Source organism: Pelodiscus sinensis, chromosome 29 (assembly GCF_049634645.1).
Source record: "Pelodiscus sinensis isolate JC-2024 chromosome 29, ASM4963464v1, whole genome shotgun sequence".
In the NCBI taxonomy this organism is placed as follows: Eukaryota; Metazoa; Chordata; order Testudines; family Trionychidae; genus Pelodiscus; species Pelodiscus sinensis.
The window spans coordinates 14,872,775-14,892,602 of record NC_134739.1 but is presented as its reverse complement, the minus strand read 5'-3'; the positions used below and the strand labels follow the sequence as shown (position 1 = coordinate 14,892,602).

The 19,828-nt window shown below is 43.6% G+C and overlaps 1 protein-coding gene across 7 annotated transcripts in view; it reads left to right on the top strand.

Moving 5' to 3' along the window:
• SPOP (speckle type BTB/POZ protein) overlaps positions 1-16,951 on the top strand; it is a 43,243-nt gene extending 26,292 nt beyond the window's left edge. For all 7 annotated transcript variants that reach the window (XM_075911544.1, XM_075911545.1, XM_075911546.1 and 4 more), the window contains 5 exons: positions 8,357-8,534; positions 9,544-9,599; positions 10,019-10,141; positions 14,055-14,197; positions 15,748-16,951. In XM_075911544.1, the coding sequence (XP_075767659.1) occupies positions 8,357-8,534; positions 9,544-9,599; positions 10,019-10,141; positions 14,055-14,197; positions 15,748-15,892 (645 nt within the window). In that variant the 3' untranslated portion in view covers positions 15,893-16,951. The remainder of the gene's footprint in view (positions 1-8,356; positions 8,535-9,543; positions 9,600-10,018; positions 10,142-14,054; positions 14,198-15,747) is intronic.
• Positions 16,952-19,828: the final 2,877 nt, after the last annotated feature.

The following is a 19,828-nucleotide window of genomic DNA, read 5'->3' as shown; positions in this document are numbered from 1 at the left end:
GTACTGAGGGAGTTGGCAAATGTCATTAAGGAGCCTTTGGCCATTGTCTTTGAAAAGTTGTGGAGGTCAGGAGAAATCCCGCATGATTGGAAAAAGGCAAATGTAGTGCCCATCTTCAGAAAAGGGAAGGAGGAAGATCCAGGGAACTATAGGCCGGTCAGTCTTACCTCGGTTCCTGGAAAAATCATGGAAGGGATCCTTAAAGAATCCATTTTGAGACACTTGGAAGAGAGGAAAGTAATTAGGAATAGTCAGCATGGATTCACAAAGGGAAAGTTGTGCCTGATCAATCTGATTAGCTTCTATGATGAGGTAACTGGCTCTGTGGACATGGGAAAGTCAGTGGATGTGATAGACCTTGACTTTAGCAAGGCTTTTGATACGGTCTCCCACAATATTCTTGCCAGCAAGTTAAGGGAATGTGGATTGGATAAATGGACAGTAAGATGGATAGAAAGATGGCTATAAGGACAGGCCCAGCGGGTAGTGATCAACGGCTCGATGTCAGGATGGCGGCCAGTTTCTAGTAGAGCACCCCAAGGTTCGGTTCTAGGACTGGTTTTATTCAATATCTTTATTAATGATCTGGGTGAGGGGATGGATTGCACCCTCAGCAAGTCTGCGGATGACACTAAGCTAGGGGGAAAGGTAGATACACTTGAGGGCAGAGATAAGGTCCAGAGTGACTTAGACAAATTGGAGCATTGGGCTACAAGAAATCTGATGAGGTTCAACAAGGACAATTGCAAAGTTCTGCACTAGGGATGGAAGAATCCCAAGCATTGTTACAGGCTGGGGACCAACCAGCTAAGTAGTAGTTTTGCAGAAAAGGACCTGGGGGCTACAGTGGATGAGAAGCTGGATATGAGTCAGCAGTGCGCCCTTGTAGCCAAGAAGGCTAATGGCATATTAGGTTGTATTAAGAGGAGCATTGCCAGCAGATCCAGAGATGTCATCATTCCCCTTTATTCGGCTCTGGTGAGGCCACATCTGGAGTATTGTGTCCAGTTCTGGGCCCCCCCACTCCAAAAATGATATGGACGCATTGAAGAGGATCCAGTGGAGGGCAACCAAAATGATTAGGGGGTTGGAGCATATGACCTATTAGGAGAAACTGAGGGACTTGGGTCTGTTTAGTCTGCAGAAGTGAAGAGTGAGGGGGGATTTGATAGCAGCCTTCAACTTCCTAAAGGGAGGTTCCAAAGAGAATGGAGAGAGGCTGTTCTCAGTAGTGACAGATGGCAGAACAAGGAGCAATGGTCTCAAGTTGAGGTGGGAGAGGTCCAGGTTGGATATTAGGAAAAACTATTTCACTAGGAGGGTAGTGAAGCACTGGGCTGGGTTCCCTAGGGAAGTAGTGGAGTCTCCATCCCTAGAGGTGTTTAAGTCTCGGCTTGACAAAGCCCTGGCCAAGTTGATTTAGTTGGGATTGGTCCTGCCTAGAGCAGGGGGCTGGACTTGACCTTCTGAGGTCTCTTCCGGTTCTATGATTCTATGGTTCTGTGGAGGGTCTCTTCAGGCATGCTCAGTGTTGTCATAAGTCCTAACATTTTACCATTAACTTCAGTTGGAGCATTAGCTTGATTGGGAGCAGACTTTTAGGTTAATACTGAGGCCTTTAGAAAATCCTACTAATAGTAAAAGGCGAAAGATTTATGCAATCTTATCTGTATTGTTTTCTGAGTGGGATTTTCAAAAGTTCCTGACTGATTTAGGAACAAAAGTTTCATGGACTTTCAGTGGAACTTCTGCTTTTAAATCACCAAGGTACTTCTGCAAATTTCAGCCTCAATATGTGCATCCAAGAATATTTCTGATAAGGAAATGGGCATTCCCGTTACTCACTAGTGAGGTTCAGAAAGGGAAAGGGTCTCCTCTTTAGAACACAGTCAGACATCCTTAGAAAACTAGTCTCGCTGAGATGAGTGGGGTTTTCTGTGGGCAGTATCTTATCTACTGTTGTTTGGTGGCTTACAAAGCACTGTAGCCTTGTAAACCAAATGTTTTAGACCAGGATAACTGTATTTATTTAGGATGCTAAATACAATTTTATAGTTTTATTTTGCATCCTGGTCTGAAAATGTTGGTCTTTAATCTAGTTTTTAGTGTCCCTCTTTGTACCCCTGCCTTCTGTTCCTCTTTATCCTTCTTAGGAAATTCAGTGTTCCTGGCACCTGTGATCTTTGTTGAAAGGCAGAGACAGCAGGCCCCCTTTTTTGCTGGGTATCATGGACATGATTTTTCATGAGGGTAAAGTCTTTGATTTTGCTGCAGCAGCTGAAACCCACCCCAATCTCCCACCTCAAAAGAAAAAAGAAAAGAAAAATGCTTCATTTACAGTTGTATAGAGTGGTTATTTTCCTCTGCATGTTTTCTCCAAGCATTATAGACTGTATCTGTTTGCCTCAGCAGACACCTCCTTTAAGAGACTTATTCAATCTGTTAATGCTGAGTATTGAGCCATTAGTGTTGTGGTTGGGATCCATGCTTTAATATCTGGGGTAGTGTTTTTTATGGCTGGGAAAATGTCTTGCATGAGGCCTGTGTAGCTTTAGCAATTTTTGCTTCTCTTTCCTTTAATTATTATTATGAATGGCTATGAATTGCCATGAGTGATGATGAATAGTCAATGGGCCATGTTAAACAATGAGTGTGAATTTATAGCCTGGTAGTGAGGGCACTCTCCTAAGATGTGGAAGATCCAAATTCAAATTCCTGCTCCGGTTACTATTTAATTACTTCTACACCGTGGAACAGCTTCAATGGGCGAGACTGAGAATTATCTACACCAGACTATCCCATAGCCGATGGCTGGAGCATTGCCCTACAGTGTGGGAAGCCCAAGTACAAATTCCTTCTCCATTAGGCAGAAGGAAGAACTGAACCCAGGTTATCCATGTGTCGAGAGAATACCTTAAGTCCGTGGTTCAAAGTTATAAGGAGAGCATCTCCAGCAGCTCCTTCTCTGCCTGTTCTGTGACTCATAGGCTAGAAGGGGCCACCAGGGTCATCTAGTCTCACCTCCTGCCAAGATGCAGCATTTGTCATCTAAACCATCCAAGACATATGGCTATCCAGCCTCCTTTTGAAAACCTCCAGGGACGAGGCTTCCACAGCTTTCCTACCCAGTCTGTTCTATTGTCCTACTGATAGGAAGTTTTTCCTGCAATTTAATCTTAATCTGCTATTCTCTGGTTCAAATTCATTATCTCTTGTCCTGCCTTTTGTGGTAAAAGAAAACACCTTTTTCTCCATCTTTCTATGGCAGCCTTTCAAGTATCTGAAGATGGTGATCATATTCTCCCCCTTAGTCTCCTCATGTCCAAACCTAACATACCCAGTTCCTTCAGCCTTTGATCATATGACTTTGGTCATCTTTGTTGTTGGCTTTTGGGTTTCTCTCTATCCATTCTATACATTGGTGACCAACCCTTGTTCTCAGTTTGACATGAACTGAAACTTTCAAATTTCTGAATGGCCAGTGAACAAAAAAAATCATGTTGTCCAAATCTTTAAGCCAAGTGTCTGCGTTCCCAAAGAGAATTTTTTTCCTGTTCTCACAGGGCATCATTTTTTTCTGTTGCCTGTTCCGTGGCTTGTTCTGTCGATATTCATTGTGCACGAGGAGAAGCTTAAATTTATAGGTTGCTGATGTCAGAGGGGAAGGGAATGTAATTTGTAAGCTCAAAGTTGTTGAGAGGGAACTTCTGCTAGTTTTTGCTGATGCTTGTATGTTTCTTACCACATAAATAGGTGTGCCATATGCTCTTCTAACACTTCTCTACTGGCCACAGGTGCTGGTGCTACTGCTGGCATCTGTGCTTTCCTTCAGCAAGAATCTTTCCTATAGAGAAGCTCTCTAAGGAATTAGCAACACTTGGTGTTGAGCGACTATTGTGCGGGGGTTGTCAGTGATATGTAGGGTTTTTTGAGAGGGGGGAGGGTCAGTTCTGTATAGATTGCTGAGTTGTCTCTGTCTTAGCAGCACCCTCTTTATTTTGTTAGTTTTTCTCAAGTGTCCCCACTGCTTTGTTCACCTCTGACTGTGAACCCTTCTACCAACTTGTTGAGAATGCAGTTGGGGAGGAGAATAATGGTCCTTGTCTAGCACTTTCAATTCACACCCCACTTGCTCATCAGTTTGGAGATTCTCTGGATGGACTGTGTAGGTGGTGTTTCCCTCTCTAGCTCTCATCTGCATGCCTGTCTGCTGTTAAATTGCTCTCTAAATCCAGGAATAATAGACTCCAAAAAAAGTTACAGCATCAGCCATCCAAGTTTTACTTGTGCTGCCCTATCAGTGTTCTTCCATTTTATAGGATTGGGGGATTTAATATTCATGGACCATTTGTTCTTTGCTCAGTCTGAGTCTGCCAAAAGGGTATCATTTGTTTTATGGATTCTTGTCCACTAGGAATTGGAAAGACATCACTAAGGTGAAGATTTTGTCACCGTTATTTTTAGTAAACAAAAGTTCAGAGGTCTGTTACTTATCTATGCCTTTTACTAAAAATGGTGGGTGCGGGAACTAACAGCTCCCTGGCCCCCACAGCAGCTGTTGGGAGCTCCAAGCTGAAGTAGAAAATGTCACTGAGGTCTCTGAAAGTCACAGAATCCAGAACTTCTCTGGCAAAATCTTACCCTTGGATATCACCAACTCATTTCATGTAGGCTTCACACACCCATCACATGGTAGCTACTTTTGGTTGCCACGTAACATTTCTGAGATTATAGCTAGTGACCAGGGATCCATCCCAGATCTCCTGAGTTCGCCAATCCCTTCATCATTTCATGAATAATAGTTGTAACTGAAGTGACTGCCTAAGAAGGAGCACTGCTGAAAGGGATCTAGGGGTCATAGTGGACCACAATCTAAACATGACAGTCTACGCAATCTAAACAGTGTGACGCTATTGCAAAAAAACAAACATGATTCTGGGAGGCATTGACTGGAATGTTGTGAGCAAGACATGAGAAGTCATTCTTCTGCTCTACTCTGCTCTGATTAGTCATCAGTTGGAGTATTGTGTCCAGTTCTGGGCACCACATTTCAAGAAAGATGTGGAGAAATTGTAGAAAGTCCAGAGAAGAGCAACAAGAATGATTAAAGGTCTAGAAAACATGATCTGAGGGAAGACTGAAAGAATTGGGCTTTAGTTTAGAAAAGAGAAGACAGAGAGGGGACATGATAGCAGTTTTCAAGTATCTAAAAGGGTGTTAAAAGGAGGAGGGAGAAAAATGGTTCTCCTTGGCCTCTAATGATAGGACAAAAAGCAATGGGCTTAAATTGCAGAAAGGGAAGTTTAGGTTGGACATTAAGAAAAGTTTCCTCAGGGTGGTGAAACGCTGGAATAAATTGCCTAGTGATGCTGTGGCATCTCCATCATTGGAGATATTCAAGAGTAGGTTGGATAGATATCTATTAGGGGTGATCTCTAGATGATGCTTGGTCCTGCCGTGAGGGCAGGGGACTGGACTTGATGACCTCGCAAGGTCCCTTCCAGTTCTAGTGTTCTATGATTCTTACACAAGATAGAAACTAATTGCTTGCAGATATGTATCAGTGTAAAAGAAGTGTGTGTGTGGGGGGGGGGGGGACTTTGCAAGAGATTGAAATACTGGAACTGAACCAGAAACAGCAATAGTGGAAAAACCTGTAGAGTAGAGTGCTCATTAGGCTGTCTTGTGTTCGTCAGACTCTTTGTTCGTCAGATCTTGTTAAGATCTTTGCGGATCAAGTGCTAGATTATAGAAGACATTTGTGCATCTGCAGGGAGCTGCAGCCTCTGTCCCATGGTAGGCTCTGGTGCCCTGCAAACAGGCCTGTTCCACGTCAGCCAGTGCCCCCCCGCCTGCGGTGGTGGGGTTGCTCAAGCCAGGCTGCAGTGGACACCTCCCGCCTGCCCGCCCGCCTATTTAATCGGTTAACCAGTTACTATATATAGTGTGTGTGTATGTGTATGTATATGTATATGTATATGTATATATATAGACTGAAGGGAAAAACAACTGAGGAGAGTTGGAAGTATTTCAAAGGGACGTTGTTAAGAGCCCAAAAGCAAACAATTCCGCTGTGTAGGAAAGATAGAAAATATGGCAAAAGACCAGCTTGGCTTAACAAGGAGATCTTGCATGATCTCAAAATAAAAAAGGAGTCATATAAAAAATGGAAACTAGGACAAATAACAAAGGATGAATATAGGCAAGCAACACGGGAATGCAGGGGCAAGATTAGAAAGGCAAAGGCACAAAATGAGCTCAAACTAACTACAGGCATAAAGGGAAACAAGAAGACCTTTTATAAATACATTAAAAGCAAGAGGAAGACCAAGGACAGGGTAGGACCACTGCTCAGTGAGGAGGAAGAAGTAGTAACAGGAAACTTGGAAATGGCGGAGATGCTCAATGACTTCTTTGTTTCAGTCTTCACCGAGAAGTCTAGAGGTGTGCCTAACGTAGTGAATACAAGCAGAGAGAGGGTAAGTTTAGAAGATAGGATACACAAAGAACAAGTTAAAAATCACTTAGGAAAGTTAGATGTCAGCAAGTCACCAGGTCCTAATGAAATGCATCCCAGGATACTCAAGGAGCTGATAGAGGAGGTATCTGAGCCTTTAGCTATGATCTTTGAAAAATCATGGAAGACGGGAGATTCCAGAAGACTGGAAAAGGGCAAATATTGTGCCCATCTATAAAAAGGGGAATAAGAACAACTCAGGAAACTACAGACCGGTCAGTTTAACGTCTGTCCCAGGGAAGATAATGGAGCAGGTAATTAAGGAAATCATATGCAAACACTTGGAAGGTAATAAAGTGATAGGGAATAGCCAGCATGGGTTTGTGAAGAACAAGTCATGCCAAACTAATCTGATAGCTTTCTTTGATAGGATAACGAGCCTTGTGGATAAGGGAGAAGCGGTGGATGTCATATACCTAGACTTTAGTAAGGCATTTGATACGGTCTCGCATGATATTCTTATTGATAAACTAGGCAAATATAACTTAGATAGGGCCACGATAAGGTGGGTGCATAATTGGCTGGATAACCGTAGTCAGAGAGTTGTTGTTAACGGTGCTAAATCCTGCTGGAAAGGGATAACAAGTGGAGTTCCGCAAGGGTCTGTTTTGGGACCCGTACTGTTCAATATCTTCATCAATGATGTAGATATTGGGATAGAGAGTATGCTTATTAAGTTTGCAGATGATACCAAACTGGGTGGGGTTGCAACTTCTTTGGAGGATAGGGGCATAATTCAAAATGACCTTAGCAAGTTAGAGAAATGGTCAGAGGTAAACAGGATGAAGTTTAATAAAGAGAAATGCAAAGTGCTCCACTTAGGAAGGAACAATCAGTTCCATACATCCAAGATGGGAAGCGACTGTCTAGGAAGGAGCATGATGGAAAGGGATCTAGGGGTCATAGTGGACCACAAGTTAAATATGAGTCAACAGTGTGATGCTGTTGCAAAAAAAGCAAATATGATTCTAGGTTGTATCAACAGGTGTGTTGTAAGCAAAACTTGTGAAGTCATTCTGCCGCTCTACTCTGCACTAGTTAGGCCTCAGCTGGAGTACTGTGTCCAGTTCTGGGCGCCACATTTCAAGAAAGATGTGGAGAAATTGGAAAGGGTACAGAGAAGAGCGACAAGAATGATTAAAGGTCTAGAGAACATGACCTATGAAGCCAGGCTTCATGAACTGGGCTTGTTTAGTTTGGAAAAAAGAAGATTAAGGGGGGACATGATAGCGGTTTTCAAATATCTAAAAGGGTGTCATAAGGAGGAAGGAGAAAATTTGTTCCTCTTGGTTTCTGAGGACAGGACAAGGAGTAATGGGCTTAAAGTGCAGCAAGGGAGGTTCAGATTGGACATTAGGAAAAAATTCCTAACTGTCAGGGTGGTCAAATATTGGAATAAATTGCCAAGGGAGGTGATGGAATCTTCCTCTCTGGAGATATTTAAGAACAGGTTAGATAGACATCTGTCAGGGATGGTGTAGATGGTGCTGCCCCTTGAGGGCAGGGGGCTGGACTCGACCTCTCAAGGTCCCTTCCAGTCCTATGATTCTATATAACCAGTCAGCCAATTAAATGGTATTTTACATCCCTAGTCAGGAATGGTGTCCAGAATAGGTGGACCGTTTGCCAGATTGGATGGCGGTGGCTTTAGTTGGGGATCTTGTAGGAGAGAACTTGGATGGAGGCTGTTTCAGATACAGATGGCTCTTCAGTGTGGGCATATATCTAGTTCCACTGTTTTTTCATTTGGGAGATGAGGGTTTGATCTCTCAATTTCCCTTCACATGTCCTGGAAAGTGAAGCCTGATGTAGACAAATTAACATGTTGCTTCTTTTCAGGTGAGTGTGGTACAGGACTCGGTCAATATCTCTGGCCAGAACACCATGAACATGGTGAAGGTACCTGAATGCCGCTTGGCGGATGAGTTGGGAGGACTCTGGGAGAATTCTCGCTTCACAGACTGCTGTCTGTGTGTTGCAGGCCAGGAATTCCAGGCTCACAAAGCTATACTGGCAGGTCAGTATTGACTTGTGAAAGTCTTAACAGGATGGGAAACAGCAGCAGTATGGCAGATGGAGTGGTCTCATAATAAGTCTTTGAGATACTTCTGCTTTTAGGAAAGTGCTCCAGGAAATAGCAGCAAAAATGCCTCAGATCCCAGCCAACTATAGTTCTATAGTGAAAGAAGATTCTTTGACGATGGCAGCTAATTTTCTGCTGTAATGTTGCTGCGGGGATGGAGGGTTTTCTCCATTAATAGGATTTCCTGCTTCCTTGCTAGATGAGAAGGGTGTGGAGATATGTTTGTGATTGGCAGTGTAATGTGTCCCCAAAGCAATTGGGCAGGGAAGTTGCCAGCTTTTTCAGAAGCATCTTTGCTTAGTGCCATGAAATACATTTTGATTGCCTTAGATCTCTTCATTTAGTCTTTGGCCTTGTCTGAAGAGCCCCAGGAAACCCTGATTTACACATCTTCAAGTTACTTTGCTTCTGGGTCAGCTAAACCAGTGTGTTTCAACCTTTATTTATTTATTTTTTAAAGTACCCCTTTTTCCAAAAAAACTTTTTTTATAAGTACCCCAGTACCTACAGTTTTCAGACACACAACATTATTTTCTACCATTGCAACACATTTGTTTAAACAGCTTAATCGTAGATGGGCAGGCAATGAAATTTTTGGGTGTGAAAAGTACAAAAATAATAAAGGGCTGTAAAACTTTAAACAAAAATTTAGTTTTCTTCAAATTTCATTTGTGTTGACATACCTCCCCCACCCCCCCCAGACTTGAGTACCTCAGGGTACTCGTACCACTGGTTGAGAAACACTGAGCTAAACAAAGGCAGTGTATAGGTGTGATGATATTTTGAGTTTGTGACTGCTGCTGTCTTGTAATATTTCCTGTCTAATACCAGAAAACATTGGGGAGGGAAAGATATGGGGTATTATATCCTTCAGTTCCTCTGGGGATAAAGGCGGAGCGCTAGTATTTTAATTGTATTTGTTTTATTTCCCCCATCACCATAGCACGTTCCCCAGTTTTCAGTGCCATGTTTGAACATGAGATGGAAGAGAGTAAAAAGGTAAGTAACTAAAGAGAGGAGTTTTCCCAGCTGGCTGAATAGATCTCAGGTTAATTCTTAATATCCTTGATGACTTGAGAATACGAGGTAGAAGCTGATGTATGTCATGGACACAAACTGTTTTTTAAACGTTTTGGCATTTTTTCACATGGCTCTGTTTTAGCTTCCCTGGAGGGAGGAAGAAAGGTCAATGAGACATCTTTGATGTTTGTTACCTGAGAGAGAGAGAATGAGCAGTAGGATAGAGACAATTAGAAAATATTAAATAAAACCAACTTTTTTACTCGCTTTTGTGAGTAGTACAAGTTGCTTAAGAGTTCTCTGTATACATAATTTTGAAATTCAGAAAACTCTGGTAGAAAGAGATCTATGTTTAGCATTATGTTAGGATCTTAATAATCTTCATTCTTCTGAGACAGAATCGGGTTGAAATCAATGATGTGGAGCCAGAAGTTTTTAAGGAAATGATGTGCTTTATTTACACGGGGAAGGCACCAAACCTTGACAAAATGGCTGACGATTTGCTGGCAGCTGCTGACAAGGTACAGTTGGGATTTGTGGTTGTTTGGGGGATTGGTAATGACATATGCCTTGTTTTACATGGTTGAGCCTTGGAGATTTTTGCATTGATGTTTTCACAGAGATCCTTGAACTGTACTGAGGCACTGTTGAGTGAGCTTAGATGAACATGCATGCATGGGCACTCATGCACTTGTGGTTTTTGGTGAAAAGTACACCAGGGTAGTTCTGTTGAACTGCTCCTATTAACTGAATCTAGTCTTATGTAGCATAGGGAAAATGAAAGAAATGCCAGTGTAACTCATACAAGGAATTAATTCAAAGCTTTCTGTCCTCAGTTCAAGTAGCGAGAGGAGAGAGAGCACCTTGTTCTGTTAAATTCTTGATGGCCATGTTAAATACTTGTCCCAATGCTCGCTTAAAAAGCTGTCCTAGAACTCAGGGTTCATCTCTGTTCATCGTAGTCTAGCATGTGAGATAAGAGGCAAGTTCAGGACAGAACTGGAAATAGGTGGCCAGGGCATTGAATCTCAGAAGTAGTGCTCTGTTTTGCCAGACAGGAATCCTAGTCTTAGTCTTTGCTTTTCCTCTGGGCTGGCTGGTGGTGGAAACTCCTAGCGGGAATGCTGTGAACATAAGCAATGGGGAGGCTCTAATGTTTGCAGTGGCAGTCCCTGCATTTTGAGAAGAAATGGGTGCGCTGGAGGGAGCTTACTGCCTTAACTCTGCTATGACTTTACAGGGAGGTATTGGGGATACTCTGGCTGGAGGGCTGGTGGTAGTCCATGTCTGGCAAGAGCACTGCAGTGGCATAGCCTGCCAGCCTCTGTCCACCTCCCTTTGGAGCACCAAGGACAGAAGATGCGTTGCTGGCCTATGAGTCATATTTACTGGTGGAAATTCTTAATCTATAACCAGAATTTTTATTTCCTTTCTTTTGCTTTTAAAAGTGAATTTAGTGCTGGTAAAAGATGCCAGTTTGACAGCACTGGAGACTAAAGTCCTCTATTTATCCACCAAACAGGTTCAGCACGGGTAGCAGCAGTGCAAGATTCTCCACACTGCCCTGCCATTGTGCCTCAACTCTGACCTGGAGGGACCACCTCTAGGGGTGAGAGCGTAGTTCAGTCTCCATGCTTCTTCAGTCCTTGGATTCTCTTGTGGGTGCCAATTAGCCTGGTGGATTTTAAGATGTGGATGCATGTAACTGTGTTCCACACAAACCACCATGCAGCCAGCAAATAGTAACTACTTCCTGCCAGTACTGACCAGGGCCTCGTCCAAATTGGTGATGTGGAAGTGACACATTCTATATGAGGGCTTTGTAATAGCATAACTAGAATTACAAAGGGGGATAATACAAGCAGATCCTCGCACACAGTATAACCATTGCCACATGTTTTATTCTGTGCTGAAAGAGGATTTATTTGAAAGCTCATATGCCATCTTCAACTGAGGCAAAGTAGATAATCCGTAGTAGTATATTAAGGACAGAGTCAGCTTTAAGTTTGAATTTCTTGGCTTTTAATAGCGCTTTTTCTTTTAAACTCCCCTCGTGTGTCTTTTGAAAAGCAGAAGCAGAAATCTTTCATGAAAGCATATAAAACATCTAATATTTGCCCATGAGACCTGAAACTGCTTCTTCTGAACTCTTCCAGTCTCTTGGGGGAAAATATGTAATTAGACCAAAAACAAAACAAAACATGTCTTCTAAACTCAGGAGACACTATTTCAGTCTCTTGGGTAAGTACGCTATTAGGCAGTTTTTTTCAAAAGTGTAATTAAGAAAGAGAGAAAAAAAACTTAGTACCCGAGAGACCAGAATGTCTACTTTTGTCCAATTACATAATTGGGAGCTGTTACTTGTAGTGAAATGAAAATTGTATGTGAGGGAAGCAATGGATTCAGTATACACAGGAAATGTTTTTTAGCTTCTACTAGCAGATAGCAGTATGGAATAACTGCTTGCAAAAACTTCAGAGGGATAGTCAAGTTAGTTTGTAACTAGAAAAACTTAAACAACGGATAGTCTAGTCGCACCTTAAAGACTAACAAAACATGTAGATGGTATCATGAGCTTTCGTGGGCAAAACCCACTTATTCAGATGACTGGAGTATTATAAAGTCCTTGCAAAAAGTCCTCCTTGCCCCCCTTTCAGTTATACAAATTTATCTAGTAAATTCTATTTCCCTTTCTCACATAGAGGTCATTCAGCTAAAAAACTTGCCATCCTCCCTCAGATTCTTTGGCAAGGGAAAACTATCCTTGCTGTACGTGCCATGGGTCAAACTGAAAGGAGCGTTCTCACCATGTTTTATAAATGAAACAGGTCTTATCATATGAAGCCATTGATTATAACGTTATCTATAATGGAATAAAGTCCACCAGAATGTCTAAAAATTAGTTTTATACAGTGCCTTTCACATTGTGAGTATCCCAGTGCTCTTTATAAAGTCAAGAAAATGACACAGACACCAGCACTGCAGTGACTGTAGGCAAATGAAACCGACCTCATGAGTCCAGTTGTAGTTCATACATAATCTCTCGCATATTGCTGAGGATTTGCCATTAATATAGCTTCTCACCCCAAAGGGTTCCAAAAAGCTTTATAAACTATTCACTAGGATCACCTCTCCACCACTGGAGTATAATTATGTCTCAGATGAAAAGCAGCAGCTCTTTAACAGCAGTAATGATGCACATCATTTTAAGATAAGTGCGAAAGCTTACCATGTTTAAGTGTTAGGGGAATTTATGTAATCTGAATGTAACTAGTCAAGGTAGAATTTGATTAGAACACTGGGATATCTGGCCTTCTGCTTGTGAAGGACATCATGAGAGTCAGGACTTCATTTTTTGTTTCATCCAAAAGACATCTCCAGGATCAGATCTCACAGACCAAGATTTTCAAAAGTGACTAGAGATTCTAGTTGCCTCCATTTTTTGGTTCCCAGCTGAAAGACTTTAAAGAATCTTATTTAGGAGGTTGGAAGCTCAGCACTTTCTAAAAATCATTTCCTTTTAAGCTGTCAGCTTGAGCACCAAGATTACATGTTGCTTTTGAAAACCTGGATCATATTGCCTGCCGATTGTTTCAATACAGATTCAAGAGCTGCAGAAACTGGTGTGTGAGATTTGATAGCTGCTCCTCTTCTTAGGGTTCCCTTTCAGTCTATCTACTGACTACTCACTTGGCCCAAACACCCCATGGCTCAAATTATTTGATACTGTTGTAACACAAGATGACCAGAAACTGTTTGAGAAATGGAAGTTAGAGTAGAGTTTTTGCCCATGCTTTTCAGATGTGCTGTGATAATTTCAGTTTCTATCTGGATTACCACAGGAAACAGGTCTCTGCTTAACTTCTTAGTTAAAAAGTAGTACTTTGTGTTTGACGAGGTTCTTGACTTGCTGAGTATTAATGGCAAAGAAACCAAGTGAAAGCTGGAATGTTAGAACACCTATGGAGCATTACTGGAATGTTAGAACACCTATGGAGCATTCATTATAACATAGGTTTGTCTACTGAACAAGAACTTTATATGTAGCAATAGAGTAAAAGAAGCACTAGGTTTCAGCAATATGTGGTGTGAAATATCTGAGAGAAGAGTTTTGAATGAGAATTCCAGTCATCCTTAAGCATGACAACGACGCTAGTAATGCTGTAACAAAAGAAGGTGGGATAAGAGTTATGGTGGGTATGGTTCCTGTCCATTCTTCTGCTCAGGGTGGGCGCACAGCTCTACACTTTTGCTGGTCAGAAGCCTCTTATGAATACAGATTGTGAGTGTGTGTAACTAACAAAGTGGAGAAGTCTGTGCAGTATAATAGCATAGCCTTTGTTACTGGAGGGAGAAGCAGCACAAATAGCGCTTCAGTGCAGGTCAAGTTAAGGCTTTCTCCATTGTAACCATAATTTGGCTTCTGTTTTGCAGTATGCTCTGGAACGCTTGAAGGTGATGTGCGAGGATGCACTGTGCAGTAACCTATCTGTGGAAAATGCAGCTGAGATTCTCATTCTGGCTGATCTACACAGTGCTGATCAGCTAAAAACTCAAGCTGTGGACTTCATTAACTAGTAAGTTTGCTACAGTCCCACCCTTGGGTCAGGAATGAAACAAATTTGGAGGAGAAAACAAACTGCTGAATTTACCCCAGTCCTCTTGTGAGACTGATCAATCCAGAGGGTGGAGGTAGCGATCTTCTTTAATCTTACAGGTCTGTAATACTGAAATATAAAAATCTATTTTTCTGGCATCCTAGAAAATGCCATTAATTCTAAGGATTAATTAATAAGTTTTCTCTGGATCACTTCAGGGGATGTGTGGAGAGGAGTGCTGCAGACTATTGAACTGCCTCACTATTTCTGTGGGTGGGAACTTTTAAAATATAAAATAACACTAGAGGGAGAGAGATGTCATTAATATTTGGAAATGTTCATATAGCAGATATTTTCCTAGGTAAACTTGACTATATCAAGGTCTGAAATCTTTCGTGGTGCTAGCTGATTGTCTTGTCTCCCAGCTACGTGGCATATGTGAGAAGTCCTATCTCTTGTCATGAATGGGGATTTTTGATGAATGGGAGGTTTACTGCCCTTTTCTGAACATCCTAGCCATTCAGTTAACTAAATTGCCTGTAAGGATTAAACTCATAGACAGTGAGTCCTAGAGAGTCTCCAGGAATGCTAGGGAGATAGGAAGTGTTGGCAGGAAGCCAGGAGAGCCAGTAAAGAGTGTGGGTTTTTGAATCGGAAGCAATAATCTTCCTGCTGCAGTCCTTGTGTGATGCGAGTAGAGCTGGAAGACCATGGGTTGAGCCAGGAACAAAGCTGGAATTACCCAGCTATATCCATGCCTCCAAGGACTAAACCTTGGAACAACAGGGATGTGAGTAGAACAGGGAATGTTTAGTTGGACCTGATCAGATTATTCTTTTTTTGGAGGGTTTGGTGAACTTCTCTGTGCTGAGCCCATTGCACCTTCCCCACCCCTTGCCTAGGTCACAACTCCCTCCCAAACCCTGCACTTCCTCCTACACCTCTCCTCCAGGCCAGAATCTTCCCCTGCATCCCAATCCTCTACCCCAAGCTCCCTTCTGCACTCAACCTCTGTCTCAGACCCCACACCCTTTCCATGGAAAAGTACTGCCCTTGACCACTTACCAAAATCTTGGAGTCAACCTCTCCCCACCTCCCCCCCCCCCCACATCAAAAATTATTGCCCACTTCTTATAGGCAATTTAGTTAACCGAGGGTGTGTCTAGACTACATGACTCTGTCGATGGAGCGATGTAGTCTGGACACACCCTGAATAGCTGGGATACCCAGAAAAGAGTAGTACCGCTCCCATTCTTGAAAGAGAGGTACATTGTGTCTTGCCTCAGAACATTCATGTTTTGATCATTAAATTTTACCATGCTGAAGGGACCATGCAAAACAAAAGGTAAACTAACAGGACCAAAATTTGCGAACAGACTATAAGTGATAAAACATGTGCACTAAATGAGAGATTCCAGTACCCGAGAGAGAGAACTTCCTCAGGGCATGTGAAAACAATCTGTTTTAATGTGGCTTACTCAGCAAAATCAATAACTCTAAACTTTTTTAATTTTCTGTTTTCTTTCTAGTCATGCTTCTGATGTCATGGAGACCTCAGGCTGGAAGTCCATGGTGGTATCACATCCCCATTTGGTGGCTGAAGCATATCGCTCTTTGGCCTCCGCACAGTGTCCCTTCCTGGGTCCACCACGTAAGCGACTGAAGCAATCCTAAGGCCATCCCTGTCACATAACCCCATGTTTTTCTGGAAGCAGCAGCAGCTATTGCTGCTCTGACCTTGGCCACCAGGTAGACAGCGCAATCTGAGGAGCTTTTACTCTGTTTGTGGGGGGAGAGACTGCTTCGTGAGACCCAGACTTTTTAAAACAGCACCAAGTAACTTGTGGGAAGGGGGGAGGGTGGGCGGGCCTGGGGCCCAGAAGCTGTTCAACCTAACAAATCCCTGTCGCTGCATCGTCTGTGTTCCCTTCCACTTGGCTGAGTCAGTAACTACGGGGTTCGGTTTAAGCACCAGCCCACTCGGACAATCCCAGTAGTGGTACTGGGGGAAACAAAGGCTCTGTGTCTGACAGCACAGAACAAATCGTCAGACTCCCGGAGCAAAGAGGACATTTTAGTTTTGGAGAGAGTAGGAAAAGAAGAAAAATTCCAACGAGATTCTGAAGAGGAAGTACCTGGTGGGAGCTCCAGTAGTATTTATATAAAAGAAAGAATTTAAGTCCTTCCACTTGTGCTAAAAACTGGACATTTGTGTAACTCCTTAATGCCATTCAGCAACAAGAAGATCAGTTTCTCTCTTAGTAGCACTTGTATGTTGATTGAAAAAAAATCTTTTTTACTGAATGACAAGTTGAAGTGAAAGGGGACAGCAAAATGTTGTGTGCTAAGGAGGATGTGAATAGACTAAAGGCAGCCTTTACACATCTGTTGGCTTTCTAGGACTGGAAAATCCTTGATCTGAAGTGTGCTGTCTGACAAGGACAATGGTTACCTGTTTTTAGATATTGTGGGAAATGTTTTTGCATTTTTCCCTGCTTTATTTTTCCCCCTTTTTTAAAAAAAGAAGTTTTATTGTTCATGAATGCTATGTCAAAGGTCCCTGTCCTGAGTTGCTAATGATTCTTATCAACTGTTTGTACCTGACTTGCTGACTGTCTAGGAGCCAGTCCTGTTCCTTTCTATTAGTCACTCTTCTTACAGGGAAGAAGTTCCAAAATAGCTGGTAATTTTTTTCTTTTTGAAAAATATAAATAATTACTATTTTGTACTGTGCAGTATCTTTTTTTTTTCTTGTTCCCTCTATTTTTAGACTCCCCCCAGTTGCAAGCCAGTTCCCAAAATGTTCAGTGTATCGGGTACTGATAGTGACATTCCAGTCCCAGAATCCAAATGGGAGTTAAGGAAGGTTGTGCACAGAGCTATAATGTCAAATTACATATTATTCCTTTTAGCAGATATTGCCGAAATACCCGAGAACATTTTGTGTTACTAGCTACATGAAGCTGACCCCTAGCCTTACCTGTATCTAGAGATGTATATATAAATATGGGAAGAGAGCTCATTTGTTCAATTGATCTGGTTTATAGGAGCAGTATGAAAGGCTGGATGGCTGAATGTGGGGGAGAGGGATCATCTCTTTGGGCTATCACTAGGCCAAGATATCTATGGGAGTTAAATTGAAGCACGTTGCTTCCGGGTGGCAGAAAATTGATCCGACTGCAAGATGGCCAGGCAGGACGTGTCACTGAAGGTGTGTTGGGGGTCACTGGGCCGTGCACTCCAGCAGCAGTCAGATGCGGCTCCTCCGCCGGCAGATAGAACGGAAGGTTCATTAGTCAACAGGGATACAACGTAGAACAGACATGTCAGCACAGTAACCAGAAGCATTCTGTACAATCCATCTCTGGGGGAGGGGAGGCCCAGAGCCAGGGCCCTGGCCTGTCCCCTGCCTCCCAAGCCAGCCAAGACCGACCCGCTTCTGGTCCCAGCTCCCCAGACAGGCTCTTCCTCTGGCCTTTGTCCTGCTTCCTGGGCAAAAGGTGTCACCTGGTCGCATCCTCTCCTGGGCCCAAGTTACAAAGGACATCAGCCATTCTGTAGGTGGGGAGGCTCCCTCAGTGGAAGTGACGCCCAAAATTCTCACCCCCACCTAGGTATTGATGCAGTGCCCAGGGGAACAGAGGCACACACGTGGGTTACTATAGGACAGTAGAACTCACATACAACATAACAAGGTAAATGAAACCCCCAGTTCATCAGAGCACGAAATCTACTTGAGACAACAATTGAGCGTTTGTCTGGGAAATGGATTAGATTACAGGCAGTCCCCTGGTTACATACAAGATAGGGACTGTAGGTTTGTTCTTAAGTTGAATTTGTATGTAAGTCGGAACTGGTACATATTGTAGGGGAAACTCTAGCCAAACATTTCTCCAGAGCTCAGTTTTATTCTCCCACACCTCACTTCCCTCTGTCCTTTATTCTCAAGCTAAGGTGTCTGCTGAGAAAAGCCGCTCCGCATCTCCCTGGTGTGCTGGGGAGGGGTCTCTAGCTTCGCGTCTCCCTGGTCTGCTGGGGGGAAGCAGCAAGTGCGGGGTTGCCTCACCCCGTTTGTAAGTAGGGATCCGATGTAAGTCGGATCCATGTAACCCGGGGACTGCCTGTACTTTGTTTCTGATTCTGTTATGATTCCCTTTCACAGCCTTTGTCTCTTGTATGAAAGAGAAAATACTAGAACTGGAAGGGACTTCGAGAGGGCATCGAGTCCCGTCCCCTGCCCTCACGGCAGGACCAAGCACCGTCTAGACCATCCCTGATAGATGTCTGTCTAACCCAGGGCTGGGCAAAATACGGCCCAGAGGCCATATGTCCTGCCAAGCCACAGGATCCAGCCCGTGGACCACCCTGCCGGGACCCTCAGGCACGTAGCTGCACGTTTAAAGCACAGTCCGTGGGCTGTCTACTCTGGAGAGAGGGGAAAGATTTGTGCGATCTCCCCACCCCCAGCCCAATCCTCAGCTCCTATTGGCTGGAAACAACCTGCCAATAGGAGCTGAGAGATTGGTCTGGGGGATGAGAGCAGTGCAAATCTCTTTTCTCTCCCAAGCCATGTGGAAGGAGCAGCCTGCAGTTTCAAGCAAAGCTGCTACAGGCAGGGAGCCCAGCCTGCCTTGGGGTGCTGCATGGCTGCTGGCTTACGTAAGCGCATCCCAGCTAGAGCCTGCCCCTGGCACCCTGCCCCTCCTGCATCCAAACTCCCTCTCCAAAGTCACCTTGCAAACCCTCTGCACCTCCCTGCCCCAGGTCACAACTCTCTCCCAGTCTCTGTACCCCCTTCTACACTCCTCCCCTGGGCCAGAATTCTCTCCTGCACCCAAACACCCTCTCAGATCCTGCACCCTATTTCCTTGCCCCAGGTGACCACCCAAACCCTCTACAGTCTGGACCCCCTTTCCCCTGGGAGGTCACAATTCCCTCCCAGACTTCACCCCCCCCCTCCTAAAATCTCTCCCCTAGGCCAAAATCCTCTCCTTAACCAATACCCTCTCCCTAACCCTACACCCCAATCCCCTGACCCAGGTCAAAACCTCCTCCTTTGCTCAGACTCCCGCTCGACCTCACACCGTCTCCTGCATCCCAGTCCCTTACCTTGTGTGCCCTTTGTGCCCAACTTCCATCCTAGATCCCGCATCCCCACCACGGAAAAGTGCAAACCTAGACCACTTTCCAAAATCTTAGAGGGCTTCTCCCCCCCCCCCTCCCCAAAATTATTGTCCACCCCTGGTCTAACCTGTTCTTGTGGAATCTCCATCACTGGAGATATACAACCTCCCTGGGCAATTTATTCCCTGACAGGTAGGAAGTTTTTCCTAATGTCCAACCTAAACCTCCTTTGCTGCAGTTTAAGCCCATTGCTTCTTGTCCTATCATCAGAAGCCAAGAACAATTTTTCTCCCTTCTTCTTATAACACCCTTTCAGATACTTGAAAACCGCTATCATGTCCCCTCTCTGTCTTCTCTTTTCTAAACTAAACAAGCTCAAATCTTTCAGTCTTCCCTTATAGATCATGTTTTCTAGGCCTTTAATTATTTTTGTTGCTCTTTTCTGCACCTTCTCCAATTTCTTCACATCTTTCTTGAACTGTGGTA